This window comes from Numenius arquata, chromosome 16, assembly GCF_964106895.1.
Source record: "Numenius arquata chromosome 16, bNumArq3.hap1.1, whole genome shotgun sequence".
In the NCBI taxonomy this organism is placed as follows: Eukaryota; Metazoa; Chordata; class Aves; order Charadriiformes; family Scolopacidae; genus Numenius; species Numenius arquata.
The window spans coordinates 1,483,088-1,496,118 of record NC_133591.1 but is presented as its reverse complement, the minus strand read 5'-3'; the positions used below and the strand labels follow the sequence as shown (position 1 = coordinate 1,496,118).

Genomic DNA, 13,031 nt, shown 5'->3' with positions numbered 1-13,031 from the left:
GCCCCGCGGTACTTATTTATTGCCACTATGCACCAACAAACCGCCCCCTTCCCCGGCACCGCCCGCCCCGTCGAAGGCGGCCCCTCAGGCGGGGCCGGGGGAGGGCGGGGCGCGCTGGCGCATGCGCGGAGCGGCGGCAGGACTAGGCCGCGCCGCTGCCCGCCCTCGCCCCGATCCCTTCGCCGCCGCCGCCCGGGCCCCGCTGTAGGACGCCGGGCGCTCCCGCCGCCCTTCCCCTGCCGCCGCCACAATGATGATGATGGCGCTGAGCAAGACCTTCGGGCAGAAGCCCGTCAAGTTCCAGCTGGAGGAGGACGGCGAGTTCTACATGATCGGCTCCGAGGTGCGGCCCCCGGGCGGGAAGCGGGCCCGGGGGAGGCTGCGGGCGCCGGGATGGGCCGGGGGAGGTGTTGGGGGGGCTGGGGAAAGGGCTGAGGGGAGCCCCGGCGTGGGGAGCAGCGGCCTCCCGGTCCCTGCGGCCTCCTCTCCCCCCCCCCCCCCCCCCCCCCCCGCCGCCGGCCGGTGGGTCTGCCCCAGCGCCTCAGCCGTGCTGGGACCAGTGCCCCCAGTAAGGGCGGCTCTGGGGAGACCGGCGGGAGCGCCCAGAGACCGGATCCCGGCCTGATGGCAGCCTGAGGCCCTGCTCCCTGAGAATCCCGCTGCGGAACTTGTGCAGGGCGCCGGTTCAGAATTGGGGGGGGGGGGGTGTTGGCACGCCGTGGGGGCGAGGAAGCCCCCAGCTGGGCCTTCGTGCTGAGTGACCCCACCGGCACCGGCTCCTGCGGCCCCGCTGCGAGCCAGTCCTGCCGGCGAGCGCTGGGCCGCAGCCCCGCAGCCCCCCGCGTACGCGCTGACTGGCACCGCGGTTATTTATTCTCTGCTGCTGGGAGGCTGCTCTGCCTCCCTGAAGACGAGCCTTATTGAAGCGAGAAACATTGGTGCTTCGGCGCCAGGGAAATGATCACGGTTGGAAACAGGAGAAAAAAAAAAAAAAATTATGTTTTAACTCCCTCCTCCCCTGCCTTGATGCAAAAAAAAAAAAAAAAAAAAAAGGGAATATTGGGTAAATTGCATTGCCAGCTGTGTCGGTTGAGCACGAGGCCCCTCGCGCTCTCCTGTGAAGTGTAAAGTTTGAAAGAAGAGCTGTGGCTGCAGGCAGGCAATCTGTGAGGTTGCTGTGCCATTGGAAGGGGGAAAAGGGCTGTCTCTTTTATCCACCGTTAATTTCCGTCCGCTGATGAGCACTGTAGAGCAACAGATGCAATTAAAAATTACCTGAAAGTAGATGTTAAGATCAAAATGAGCTTTGTCAAACAAGGAATAAAACCCTTATTGTGTGGCAGTCTGCCAGCGTACGACCAGTCGGAACATTTGATTTCGGAGCCTAGCTATAGTTCTGTTGTGCAGCTAGTCCTGCCGTAGCCTTCAGCACAGGTGAGGGTCTCGTGCCAGGAGGAACAGAACTGCTTTACAGATGGTAAGTAAATTTGAAAGCGGATTATTGGCAGCCATCACCTTTTATGTGTTCAAAGGATTTAAAACAAAATACAAGTCTCTGGGCATTTGCTGTATTCCGGCGATGTCTAGATGGCACCAAGGCTCAAAGGAAAAATGACAATCTCTGTTGGAGAGCTGGGTATCTGCTTTGATTGAATTCCTGCTGAGCATTGTGCACGGCAGCAGAAATTGAAGTAAAGAAAGGTTTGGTTGTTCAGAAATACATGAAAATGCATGGGCTTTTTTCCTATTAAATGGATTATTGTCAATGGATGCAAGTGTTTTCCTATTGGGCTAGTGAAATAAGTGCTGGTAAGAATTTGGGTTTCTGTGTTGCCGCAAAAGTTGCGGTGCTGTTATGATGCCAAACCCAGTGCAGCCAGTCTGTCATGGAAACCAAACCAAAAAAAGCACTTAAGAGATTCCTCTTATCATTACAAAGACCTGAATTTGTTTCGGCTTCTGCTAAAAATCTCTTAGGCAGGATACCAGGCCATGCTGGAGCACCAGGCCACATCTCCACTTTCCTTCTTGCAGGTGGGGAACTACTTGCGTATGTTTCGGGGTTCCCTGTACAAGAGATACCCCTCACTCTGGAGGCGACTCGCAACAGTAGAAGAAAGGAAGAAGATAGTGGCCTCTTCACATGGTGAGAAGATGAGCAAACATTCCCAATACTGTTTATCTGAAACCTGAAATTTTTGCCTTGAAAAACCGTCCTTGGTGATTCAGAAGCTTGTGTGCCTTTAGGGCCGCACGAACCACTTGCGATTGCCCCAGCGACAGGGCACTCTGCGGCGGTGGCACCGGTACCTCCTGCTTCAGCCCAGCACCAAACAGCAGCTGACCAAAACTGTTGTAAAATTGAAGCATCCATCATGGCTTTCCTGGGGTTGGCTGCAAAAGCCAGATCTCTAAACCAATGCCATGGTCCAGCTGAGACTTTTATAGACAAAGAGGCACATTGTTGTCTCTTTTGTCAAACAGGCAGGAGTGTTGCACAGATGCCCCATTGAAAATGTGCGTCTTCGCTTAACTTTGCTTCTTGCAGGGACTGTTTATGCCTCTCAGAGTTTGTTATGGTGTGTTGCTACTGATGTGACTGCCCCAGCGAGACTTTAGCTGCCTTGGGATTGTTTTTGGTGGGAGATTAATAACAAGCAGTTAAATTTCTTAGCAATATGACTTGTTGTACACTCTTTAGGCTAAAGCATAATAAAAATAAAGGGTTCATTCTGGACTTAAGTCTCCTTTCTCCAAGTACCCTACTGACCTGTTGCTTTTTTTTTTTCTTCTTCTTTTTTTCCAACAGAAAATCAGCGGTCTCACAGTCCCAGAAGATGTAAGTCTTAACTGCGTGTTGTTCTTAGCTGTGCTAGAGGAAGGATCTCCACTGACCTTGGGTGCTATGACAGTATATATTAATGTCTAATCCTCTTCCTCTGATCTCTCCCTGTGGTCGCCCTGATTGTGCACCCTGATCACATGCCAGACTCTTCTTTCTCAGAACCTTAGTGGGGTTCTCAAATGCAGATGGTCTCTGTAATTCAGCAAGACCTGTCCTGAAGGTTTCTCCCCCTTTCCCAGCTCTGATCAGCTTTTCTATTGAACGTTGCCTTTCTGTTTCCAACCTTTAAGCCCATGGAGGATTTATTGTTTTCTGGGCTTTTCCTCCCAGAAGGCTGCGGAAGAGATTTCACATCATTTTGGCACATGTAGGGGTGCAGAGCTAAACCATGTGGTTGCCAAGGGTAACTCAGGGTAGGAAAGAATTGGTTTTCTCTTCCTCTGCTTAAGTAAAAGCACATTAGATTTAAAATTGATCTAATAATTATGAGGATTTAAGGACTATTTTTCTGACATTTTGTTTTTGTAGCATTCCTTTCGACCTTAAGTAAATTTCACAACAGAAATTACCAGAGTGTATAAATAAGTTGCACCCTGGAAGAAGGTTCATCCAGTGGTAGTACCTGAGGGAAGCTCATATAATTCTAACCCTCCCTGTATTTTGACTCTTAGTCCCAGTGAAAGATGTTTTTAACGGAGTATGAAGAGGATAGGTATACAAGGTAAAGAGATACTGATGCCTTTTGCAAATCTCGGCTCTCTCACTATGTCACCATTCCAAGGTGTCACACTGCTTTTGGTTTTTGAATTGTATTTCTTCTCTAGGCTTTGTGGTGGGAATTGCCATGTATTAACTAAGACATTCCACCCCTTCTCCCAAGAAAGTCACATTTATTCCTGCTGTTCAGATGGATGTCAAAACCCCATTATATTTATTTAGTGCCAGGCACTGCGGCTGGGGTTCTGGTCACTGCAGTGCGGGTAATCTCCCCCAGCAGCAGAGCATCCTGGTGTGAGGGAGAGGGGAGGCTTATGCCAACTCAGAAATGGCAGTGGAAAGTTTTGTCATCCCATGTGTACAAAATGCCATGTTAAATGAAGCCCGAAAGGCTTTTGGGGCACACGCTCATACCTCTTGGTAACCTATTTTAGTCCCTCCTGCAGCATCAGGGAGAGCTTTTCACTCTGCAGCCTATTAATGCTGTATTGCTATCTAGTACTTTTCCATGTTAATTGGCATCTTTCCCGGTACCAGATCATGGCTATACGACATTAGCCACTAGCGTGACGCTGCTAAAGGCTTCTGAAGTGGAAGAGATCCTGGATGGAAACGATGAGAAGTATAAGGCGGTGTCTATCAGCACAGAACCTCCTACCTACCTCAGGTAACCAGCATTGGGGAGGGCCAGGATTGGAACGGAGCTGCTTGGAAGATGTCAGCTCCCAGAAATTGCACAAATGTAGACCATCAGGCAGGGGGGTTCTTGCCAGTCTGTGCTAACCGTTGTTTGCAGTGTTGGGCAAATGAAGATCTCCAGACCGTAAGGATTGGGTTACTGCCCACGTACAAGAGGAAGAAAAACATAAGTGTTTGATGATACAGCTCTTTTTCCAATTACTGCATTCCATCTTTAACAGATGTTTTGCAGAACACACTCTCTGCACGTATTGCCTTCTGGAGACCTCGCATTTCTCAGTAGTCCTTATATAAAGTATAGACAGAAAATCCAAATATGAAGCTAGTATTTGTAAGTCCACCTGAATTTACGATGAGCTGGAGATTGGGCTTCCCAGAGGCAAATGTGGAACAGTATTGTTGAGGGTTCCAGAACAAAGTAGCAGGAGTTTAAAATTTAAACTTTTCCTTAAATAACAGCAGTGGTGCTGAGGGTCTGCAGTTAACACACGGTCTCCTCCTCCAGAGAACAGAAGGCAAAGAGGAACAACCAGTGGGTGCCGACTCTGCCCAACAGCTCTCACCACCTGGATGCGGTCCCGTGCTCAACAACCATCAACAGAAACCGCATGGGCAGGGATAAGAAGAGGACATTCCCTCTGTGGTAAGAGAGCTTTCTGCTTCCGAAAAGTGGAAACTGCTACTGCCAGGGTAGCGCTGATGAGTTAATGCGATGTTGTGATTCATTTCCAAGTGACAAAAGACCTGCAGGTCGCTCTTTGGAGGTTCTTAGTTAAACTGTATGTCTTGAGGCTCTTCCTCACAGTGGCCAGCCAGGGCTCAGAGAGGAGGCTCTCCTTTCGTCAGGAAAATGGTTCCTTCTCTTCCTGATGAGTTCCTTCACCTTTCTGCTGATTTGCTGAGCAGGTGTCATTTGAGGAGCCTGCAGACCCTCTCTGTGGAGGACAACAGGCTTCCTCTCACTAATGTATTCCAGTAACTTCGATGTAATTTATTCAATGGAAAATGCTGCTGTGGCTCATGAGTAAGTTTTATTTTCAGGAATGTATTATGATAGATGTAGTAAAAGGTGATAAACATACTGATTGCCATAGCCCTGTGAGCTTGCATTGAGAGTCGGTCTAAAGGCTGATTAGGGAGTTGGAGCGTGGGGATTGCTTCCAACAGACATTGCCTTCCCTCTATGGATGCCAGATGTGCCATGTGCTCGTTGCATACACCGTGTTGTTGCTCTTTGCATTAGCTTTGATGACCATGACCCAGCAGTCATCCATGAGAATGCATCCCAGCCGGAGGTTCTGGTTCCAATCAGGCTTGATATGGAAATTGACGGGCAGAAACTCAGAGATGCGTTTACGTGGAACATGAATGGTATGTAGGAAGGAGAGTTTCCTGAGGCTGGGGAGACATAGTTGTATCTGTCGCCAAATATGAAAAGGGAACAAGTATCGCTGTCTGTGTGTGTCCTTGCATTATATACAGAGCTTTAAAGCTCTCCCACTTTGGACTGTATTCAGCTCTCGTGTCTCTGTGAGCAAACGCTCTGCCACTTCCACAGGTTGCAGTCGTTCCTGGACATGTGTAATCTGAAGGGTTTAACAGGCATATTCTCCTGACCCAGATCATCAGCTCAGAGACTATTCCCTTAGCTGGGGCACCCTGAATACAGAACAGTTAATGTGTGTGGCTGCTTGATGTATGGGGATTGTTAGACCATAGCTGTGCTGTCCCCATGGAGCAAGTAAAGAAGGCTTAAGTCCCTGTGTCAGCGTGCACATCCTTACAAAACACCTCTTAAAAAGGAAAACCTGATGCATTTGGGATTCCCTTTGACGCGCTGTGGGATTAGTTTTTTGTATTCTGTAAGTGGCAGATATTGATTTCTAAGAAAGTTAACAGTGTCTCTTCATTCTTCTTCTGTATCAGAAAAGTTAATGACCCCAGAAATGTTCTCTGAGATTCTTTGCGATGACCTGGATTTGAATCCTCTGACCTTTGTCCCTGCTATTGCCTCTGCCATCCGACAGCAGATTGAGTCGTACCCAACTGACAGTATCCTAGAAGATCAGTCAGACCAGCGAGTTATTATTAAGGTAATACAGGAAGGCAGTAGAACAAGGGCTGAACCATTTGGGTTTCTCTAGTTATGTGATGGGGCAGTAGGAGTACAAAGGCTTCCCTCGGAGCAAAGGAGCTCTTAATTCCAGTCCCATGTCCAGATTGCGTTTTTTCCTTTGTACTGAGAACAGAATGAAGGTGGCAGATTATTAAATGTTCATGTGCCAGCCCCTGAGATGATGAAATAGTTGAGTGAAAGCATTATTGAGTCCTTTTGGGAGAAATGGAACTTGGTGAGCAAAGCTGAGTCATCTTCATGCTACTGGAATTAAGAATTCAGTTAAGGAGCTCTGCAGATGCAGTGAAGTAGGAGTTACTTCTCTGCTTCTCTTCTCCAGCCTCTTCCTCCTCAGTTATGTTACCTTTGGCAAACTATTGTGAGAATGGAAACAAATGACCTGTATCTTCCCTTGTCTGCAGCTAAACATCCACGTGGGGAACATCTCCCTTGTAGACCAGTTTGAATGGGACATGTCAGAGAAGGAGAATTCACCGGAGAAGTTTGCCTTGAAGCTGTGCTCAGAGCTTGGCCTGGGTGGGGAGTTTGTCACCACTATTGCCTACAGCATCCGGGGACAGCTGAGTTGGCATCAGAAGACATATGCCTTCAGGTACAGAACCGTCATCTTCCTTCCACAGGTGGGGGGGGGTCTTTGTACTTCATGGGTGTTTGTATCGATGAATGCTAGAAGAGCTGACCTGATGCAGAAAGCTTCATTTGAAATGGGTCCTTCTGGCTTGCACCCCTTCTGTCCTCTTTAAGATGGCTTGTGCTTGTACTCAGTATCTTTCCCTTTCGGGTATAATACGTTCCAGGACCAAATATTGATGAAATGTCAGCTTTTGCCGCAGAATGAAAGGCTCTTGTAATTAGCAGTGACTGAATACCTTGTGTCTTCCTTTCTGTGCTAATGATAAGCTCTGGATACGTTTCTGTTTCGTTGGCCATACACTGTCTCGAGCTTTGGTGTTTTGAACTAATTCTGATTGAATCTGTAGCTCTCTCCCCTGGCCGACGTTAAAGCTGGCTTGATCACAGGCCCTTCTCCCAGCTGGAATGCAGCAATGTCAGGTTTGATTAGTCAGCTTTGTAGCTTGTCTCCTGAGGATAACAGTTTCCAGTTGTGCTACGCTGCGCTCTGTGGTGAGCGTGTTGCTGAGTCTGCAGGCTCTAACTACCCCTTAATGTGCGCTGGGAGGGTTTGTGACCTCAGGTCGTGGTGACAGTGGAGGAAGTTTGAGAGTTCAGCAAATGATGTATTTGCCGAGGGGAGGGAACGGTACTGCTGACACCGGTTATGTAGAGGTCAGTTCAGGGAAGCAGGATGACCCGCCTGGCAGCTAAGTGAAATGTGCCCATCCCTGTCCCACCTTAGGGAGAGGGAAATGAGTTGCTGTGGGGTTAAGTAAGGAGGAGCTGGAGGCTGTGGGGCAGCTGCTGCCGCCGTGAGCTCTGCTCCTTCCTCTTCTTCTCTCTGAAGGTTTCCCGTCCGCTCAGCCTTCTGTGGAAAATGGGCAGTGATGTGCTCTGGACCAGTTGCTCTTCCACTAATCTCACTCGGCTTTCTCTGGAGGTTATTTTTATCCTGAAAATATTTCACAGCAACCAGTTGGCTCTAAAATGAAGCATGAGGTAGACTTTAGTCTGTGCTTTATGCAAGCTACAGCAGGGAGCGAGTTCATTTCCAGAAGGTTTAGTAGGACTCCTTGTTGCCTAAACATTCCCAGGAGTTTGAGCTTTCTTCTTCGTATCCTGCTTGAAGCAGAGAGGTAGCCCTGTTCATGCCATGCTGGCCAGGAAGCCCTCTTTTCTACTCACAATTTAAGTAACTTCCCAGTTAAGTTACTTCGACAACATTTTAGCATACTGCCTCAGCCTACAGGGCATTTGTTCCTAAGTCTTGTCACTTGGTGTCTCAGAGGCAGGCTTTGAATGCACACACTAAATGTTTTCCCTCCTTCCAATGCTTCTCCACGTATTGCAGATACCTGAGTTCAGAAATCAATCTGTGTACATGTCAACTGTCGCAAGGGGGGTTAATTTTTGCCTTTCCTTCCTATCAGTCTTTGTAACTCACAGCAAATAAGGTTTTAGCCAGTGCTACCCAGGCGCTCTCAGATACATCAGATTAATGCCAACTTCACACTGTTCTGTCTAAAAACATCTCTCTGGCCACAGTTACTAGAGAGTGCTTCCTTTAAGGGGTAGTTCAAACAGGTAGATTTCAGGCCTTCTTTAGACTGTTGCAGTATTGCAAGGAGACTCAAACTAGGAAGGGAACCCCAACAGAACAAAGTACGTAGATATGAGCTGTTCAGGGAGGAAAAAACATCTAATTTAAACCTTGGTTTGTGTCATAGCACAAACATGCCCTCCTCTTCCCTTTTTTCTCCCAGCAAAGGAGTGCTTTTGAAACCTTACAGTGATTAATGATATTTGGGTTGTGTGGTTGGTTAGTTCCTGAATTCCCAAACCACAGGAGTGGTGGTTGCTCCAAAGTCATTCCACTGATGTAAGGAAAGGGTCTGCTTTAGATGCATCAAAGGAACCTTAATATCTTGGGGGACTGGGGGGCTGAGAAGTCATGTGCCTCTTAATCATCGGAGGGAGAGGTCAAACTGTCTTCTGGTTGATGAAAACCAGGGCAGTTCTTTCAGCTGGGCTGTTCTGTACGAAACAAGGAGAGCCTGAAAGCCCAGGGCTGGAAGCAGACAGGTAACTGATGCTTTGGGGATTTTCAGGGGGATGGTGTGCTATGACATTTCACATCTCAATACCAATTGTTTCTCGTGGCAGCACACGGTGCTTCATACCAGAGTTTTGCCTTTAAGACCTTAGTGATGGCACGGGTTCTCCTACATCTAACCCATGTCCATGCCGGAGGAGTTCCCCTTTCCAGCAGAGGAGGTTTCCCTGCCCTGTTGGCACATCCATGATGCTACTGGCGAGGCCTGGTCCCAAGGAGAGGCAGCGTCTTGCTGGGAATCCTGCAGCTGACAGTGCATTCCAGGCACCGTTGTCTTCATCAAAAGATGACAGCGGAGGGGGAGTTGTCTGTCTTTGGAGGTTGGAGCTGAGGGAGGATTTTTTGTTTATCTTTGATTCTGTGCTGTAGAAGTGTGGTATCTGAGTTGGCTTGCAATTAAGTTATGCACATGAAAACGCACTTTCCAACCCCCGTTCAGTTCTAGCGGGGGCTCAGTATTAAGCGTGGTAAATGAGGTAGCGTTTGGTCTGGAATGTGCAGCAATCTGGGGCTGAGATAAAATTCCTGGGTTTGAGTGTTGCTTAGTGGATGTCAGCAGAACTGGAAGTAGCTTTGACTGAAGCTTCCTCCCAGGATCAGATACCAAAGGCTAGGGATTAATTTTTCATTTGTAGCATTACTTTGAAGAGCTGTTATTCTAGATTAATGGCTTTGATGCAGAGGTTGTCTGTTCCCATGGCAATTAGCACTTGAGTTCCTTCCTGGGGGAAGGAAAGAGCTGCCTGGGAGTCTGGAATCCCTGCAGGGAGGCACGTCCCCAGGGAGGGGGCCGATGTCTGCACACACCTGCGGAGGGCTCTGCTCACACACACACACACACTTTGTGCGGCTCAGGCCGAGCTGCTTTCTAGAATTCAGAGCAAACATTTACATTCTGAGGCTCCTCTGTATTTATGCTGGGCTTCCGGCTCCTCTGTCAATATTTGGGAAGCTGCTCCTGGTCAGTTCCTGTTGACTTTTACTGAAAAGTAGCCAGTGAAGCAGTAAATATTTTTGTGCGTGTGACAATACAGCTGGTCGGGGCAGATGATCTCTTGAGGAGCAGATGTTGTGATCCAGGACAGAGCCTGGTGTTCCGTTGCTTGCGCAGGGAGTAGCCACGGCCTCTGGTTGCAACAGCAGGTCCTAAAAGACTGCCTTTTCCATGGGAACTGGGAGAGCAATGCCTGTCCTGCTGTCACGCTCCCAAAAAGCCAGACTTTTGCCAGGGAAGAGCTGTCAGGGGTGCATTGGGCAAACCACAGCTGGGAAGTCAGAGCTGTGGAAGGGCAAAGCGAGACAAAGAGCCCTGTCAACAGTCCCTGCTCAGCTGCTGCTCTGGGAGAAGTTGTCCCAGTGCTAATAAACTGGGATGAACTTTGCCTTTGCTTTTTGGGTTTGAATGTAACAGCCAGTTACGTCAGGGCCTTTGTGGGAGAGAACTGCGTCAGCCAGAGCTGCTTGGACAAACCTCTCCCTGGTGGTGGAAGGAGATGGTCCTAGTCGGTCTCCCAGAACCTTCAGGCACCACAAAATCGTAACCATCAGGCTCTGGTGTACTTCTGGGAACTAGACTGGCCTGAGAACGAATGTTTAAGCCTGGAACACTGTAAATGATGCTCTGTTCTCCTTGTGTCTGGGCTGGTAGCCCAGAGGAGTTGCTCTGGGAACACTGATGGATGTTGCTTTGTTGCCTTCTGCCCTGCCCTGCAGCGAGAACCCTTTGCCGACTGTGGAAATCGCTATTCGCAACACGGGGGATGCTGACCAGTGGTGCCCTCTTCTGGAAACCCTCACAGATGCCGAGATGGAGAAGAAGATCAGAGACCAGGACAGAAATACAAGGTGCTGCCGCTCGTTCAGACAGTTCTCCTTCTGGCCTGTCTCTAAGACAGAAGTTAAAAGCTTTGATGTTTGTCTTTCCCTACTGAGAGCCAGCTGGCAGGATCTCAAACTTGCACACCACAACAGAAACTCATTTTGCTTCAGGATATTAAACTGTTATCACCTTGCTCCACAAACATTTAAATCTCTACTTTAACCATCTCCTGCTTGAAGCAAAGTTTCCTTTTTATTGTTCCCTTTTCTTTCTTTTCCCTGGGCTCTCTGCTTGTGCAGAGGAATTTATTCCTATAGGAAGGCATTCATCAAAAATATTGGAGTTCCACGCTCTGTCCTGCTACCTAGAGTCCTGCCACAAGGCATGTAGGATAAAGTGCTGTGAGATGTAGGAATGGGCGAGCTCCCAGCTCTGGCCTGGCCGATGGTGCCCCGTTTGCCATCACGGGAGTGGTGCTGTGACTCCTGGAGGAGCTCTGCTGCAGGGAGACCCACCGAGCAGTGTGCGACATGTGCTCCGAGAGCACTTCCTCCTCTTTGGTGAAATTGCTCCTGGCAGATAGAAATGAACTCCTAGAATTTCTCCAAAAGATACACTGTGGGAAGAGTAAATACACTGGATCACTTCTTTTCCAGGATTTTTTTTTTTTTTTTTACTGCTGATTAACAGTTTCATAATTGTTTTGCTTCTTGGCTATGGCCAGCTGAATAGTTTCCAGTGCAGATCGGTTCAATCCAACTTTATGAGCAAAAGAGCCCTAAAAGCTATTGCTGAGAATAGTGTCTGAGCCTTATCAACGGGGGCGTTCTCAGGTGACTGGGGGAGTCTGTCCAGGCAACAAACCTGTCCACAGAGTTCACAAAGCTGTGGCAGCCTCCCCAAAAGCGTTGGTTTTAGTAAGACTTCATGTGACAGTAGCTCAGCACTCACTGTACCTCTCTTGTCTCTCTCTTGTAGGCGCATGAGACGTTTGGCCAATACTGCTCCGGCCTGGTAATCTTCCCATGGTGACACTGGTGCTCTTCCTACAGACTTTATCCCTCCTCCTCTCCCCACATGGATCTAGGATTGGCAGGGGTCTTTCTGTCCCTGAAGGGGACACACATTCCACTTGCCAAGAGTTCCCAGTACTGCTGACTTCTGCCCCCAACCCCTAAATGCCGCGTACCAGGAACGCTGCAGTAGCACCTGATCTGGCCCAGATCCGTGGCAGCTCTCAGAGTCCTTATATACCTGTGTGTGGACAGTGTAAAGATTCTTTTGTATAGGTGCAACATGCACTATTAGGACAACTTTTTAAATAAAAGGAATGCATACTACTTGGTCTAAGTTCAGTATGTTTGAATGAATAGCAAATCTCTCCATGTTTTATGGTATTTTAGTTAACTGAGCAGTCCCATGGCCTAAGATTAATGTTTTTGGATATAACGCTGAACACATGCCTTTGGTTTTCCTGAAGCACAGTGGAAACAGAGTGCTTTACTGTAACAGATAAAACAGTCCAAAACTACCTGCTGCAGGGGAAGGTGAGAAAGAGAATCATTTGCTGCTTCTAGTTTTGAGTCTCAAAGGAGAGAGTCTCGTGTCTGAGCTCGGTGAGGCATTCAGCTGGCTTTGACAAGGCTACAGTGGTTTAAATGAAGTCACAAACTTAACCTTCATTTCTGTCAGATACCAGCCTCACATGTTGGGAGCCCTTTTATTGCTGTGAAGGCTGCATCTGGGAAACAACAGTCTCTGAACCGGTGCAGAAGTTGCAGTCACCGAGATGCAGTTTCTCTTCAGCGAGGGGCTTTGCTGTGGTCACTGTCAGCCCCCACAGCAAAGTAGGTGTCTTAAATACCTCTAGCACTGCAGCGTAAGGGTTTTGTAACCCTAGAAACAACCTGTCTGTCCTCAGGGAGTTTAAAAACAGAAAATCCATTGCAGCGAGATAAAAAAATTCAAGTTTGCTTAAAATAAAGCTAATTGGAGTCTACCTTGCCATTGAGGTCCAGCAGCTCTTTGAGATATAGTTCTGGCTGCTCACTGCCAGGACTGAGGAGTGTTGGGAGCAGGGCAGGCT

The 13,031-nt window shown here is 48.4% G+C and overlaps 1 protein-coding gene across 3 annotated transcripts; it reads left to right on the top strand.

Annotated features, from left to right (window-relative positions):
• The first annotated feature begins 106 nt into the window (after nucleotides 1-106).
• Nucleotides 107-12,293, top strand: SMARCB1 (SWI/SNF related BAF chromatin remodeling complex subunit B1). Of its 3 annotated transcripts, XM_074159450.1 has the most exons (10): nucleotides 107-343; nucleotides 2,035-2,146; nucleotides 2,810-2,839; nucleotides 4,100-4,229; nucleotides 4,767-4,904; nucleotides 5,505-5,632; nucleotides 6,188-6,354; nucleotides 6,800-6,990; nucleotides 10,840-10,971; nucleotides 11,924-12,293. In XM_074159450.1, the coding sequence occupies exons 1-10, from the start codon at nucleotides 251-253 to the stop codon at nucleotides 11,961-11,963; spliced, it is 1,161 nt and encodes a 386-aa protein (XP_074015551.1). In that variant the 5' UTR covers nucleotides 107-250; the 3' UTR covers nucleotides 11,964-12,293. The 3 variants fall into 3 exon arrangements, with proteins under 3 accessions (XP_074015551.1, XP_074015553.1, XP_074015552.1); XM_074159452.1 differs by lacking the exon at nucleotides 2,810-2,839 and having other exon boundaries at nucleotides 251-343; nucleotides 11,924-12,287; XM_074159451.1 differs by lacking the exon at nucleotides 2,810-2,839 and having other exon boundaries at nucleotides 251-343; nucleotides 2,035-2,176; nucleotides 11,924-12,287.
• The last annotated feature ends 738 nt before the right edge of the window (nucleotides 12,294-13,031 follow it).

Coding starts and splice junctions, on each gene's coding strand:
- SMARCB1 (XM_074159450.1), top strand. CDS start 251: ATGATGATGATGGCGCTGAGCAAGACCTTCGGGCAGAAGCCCGTCAAG. Junction 344..2,034: donor TCTACATGATCGGCTCCGAG/GTGCGGCCCCCG, acceptor TCCTTCTTGCAG/GTGGGGAACTACTTGCGTAT. Junction 5,633..6,187: donor GTTTACGTGGAACATGAATG/GTATGTAGGAAG, acceptor CTTCTGTATCAG/AAAAGTTAATGACCCCAGAA.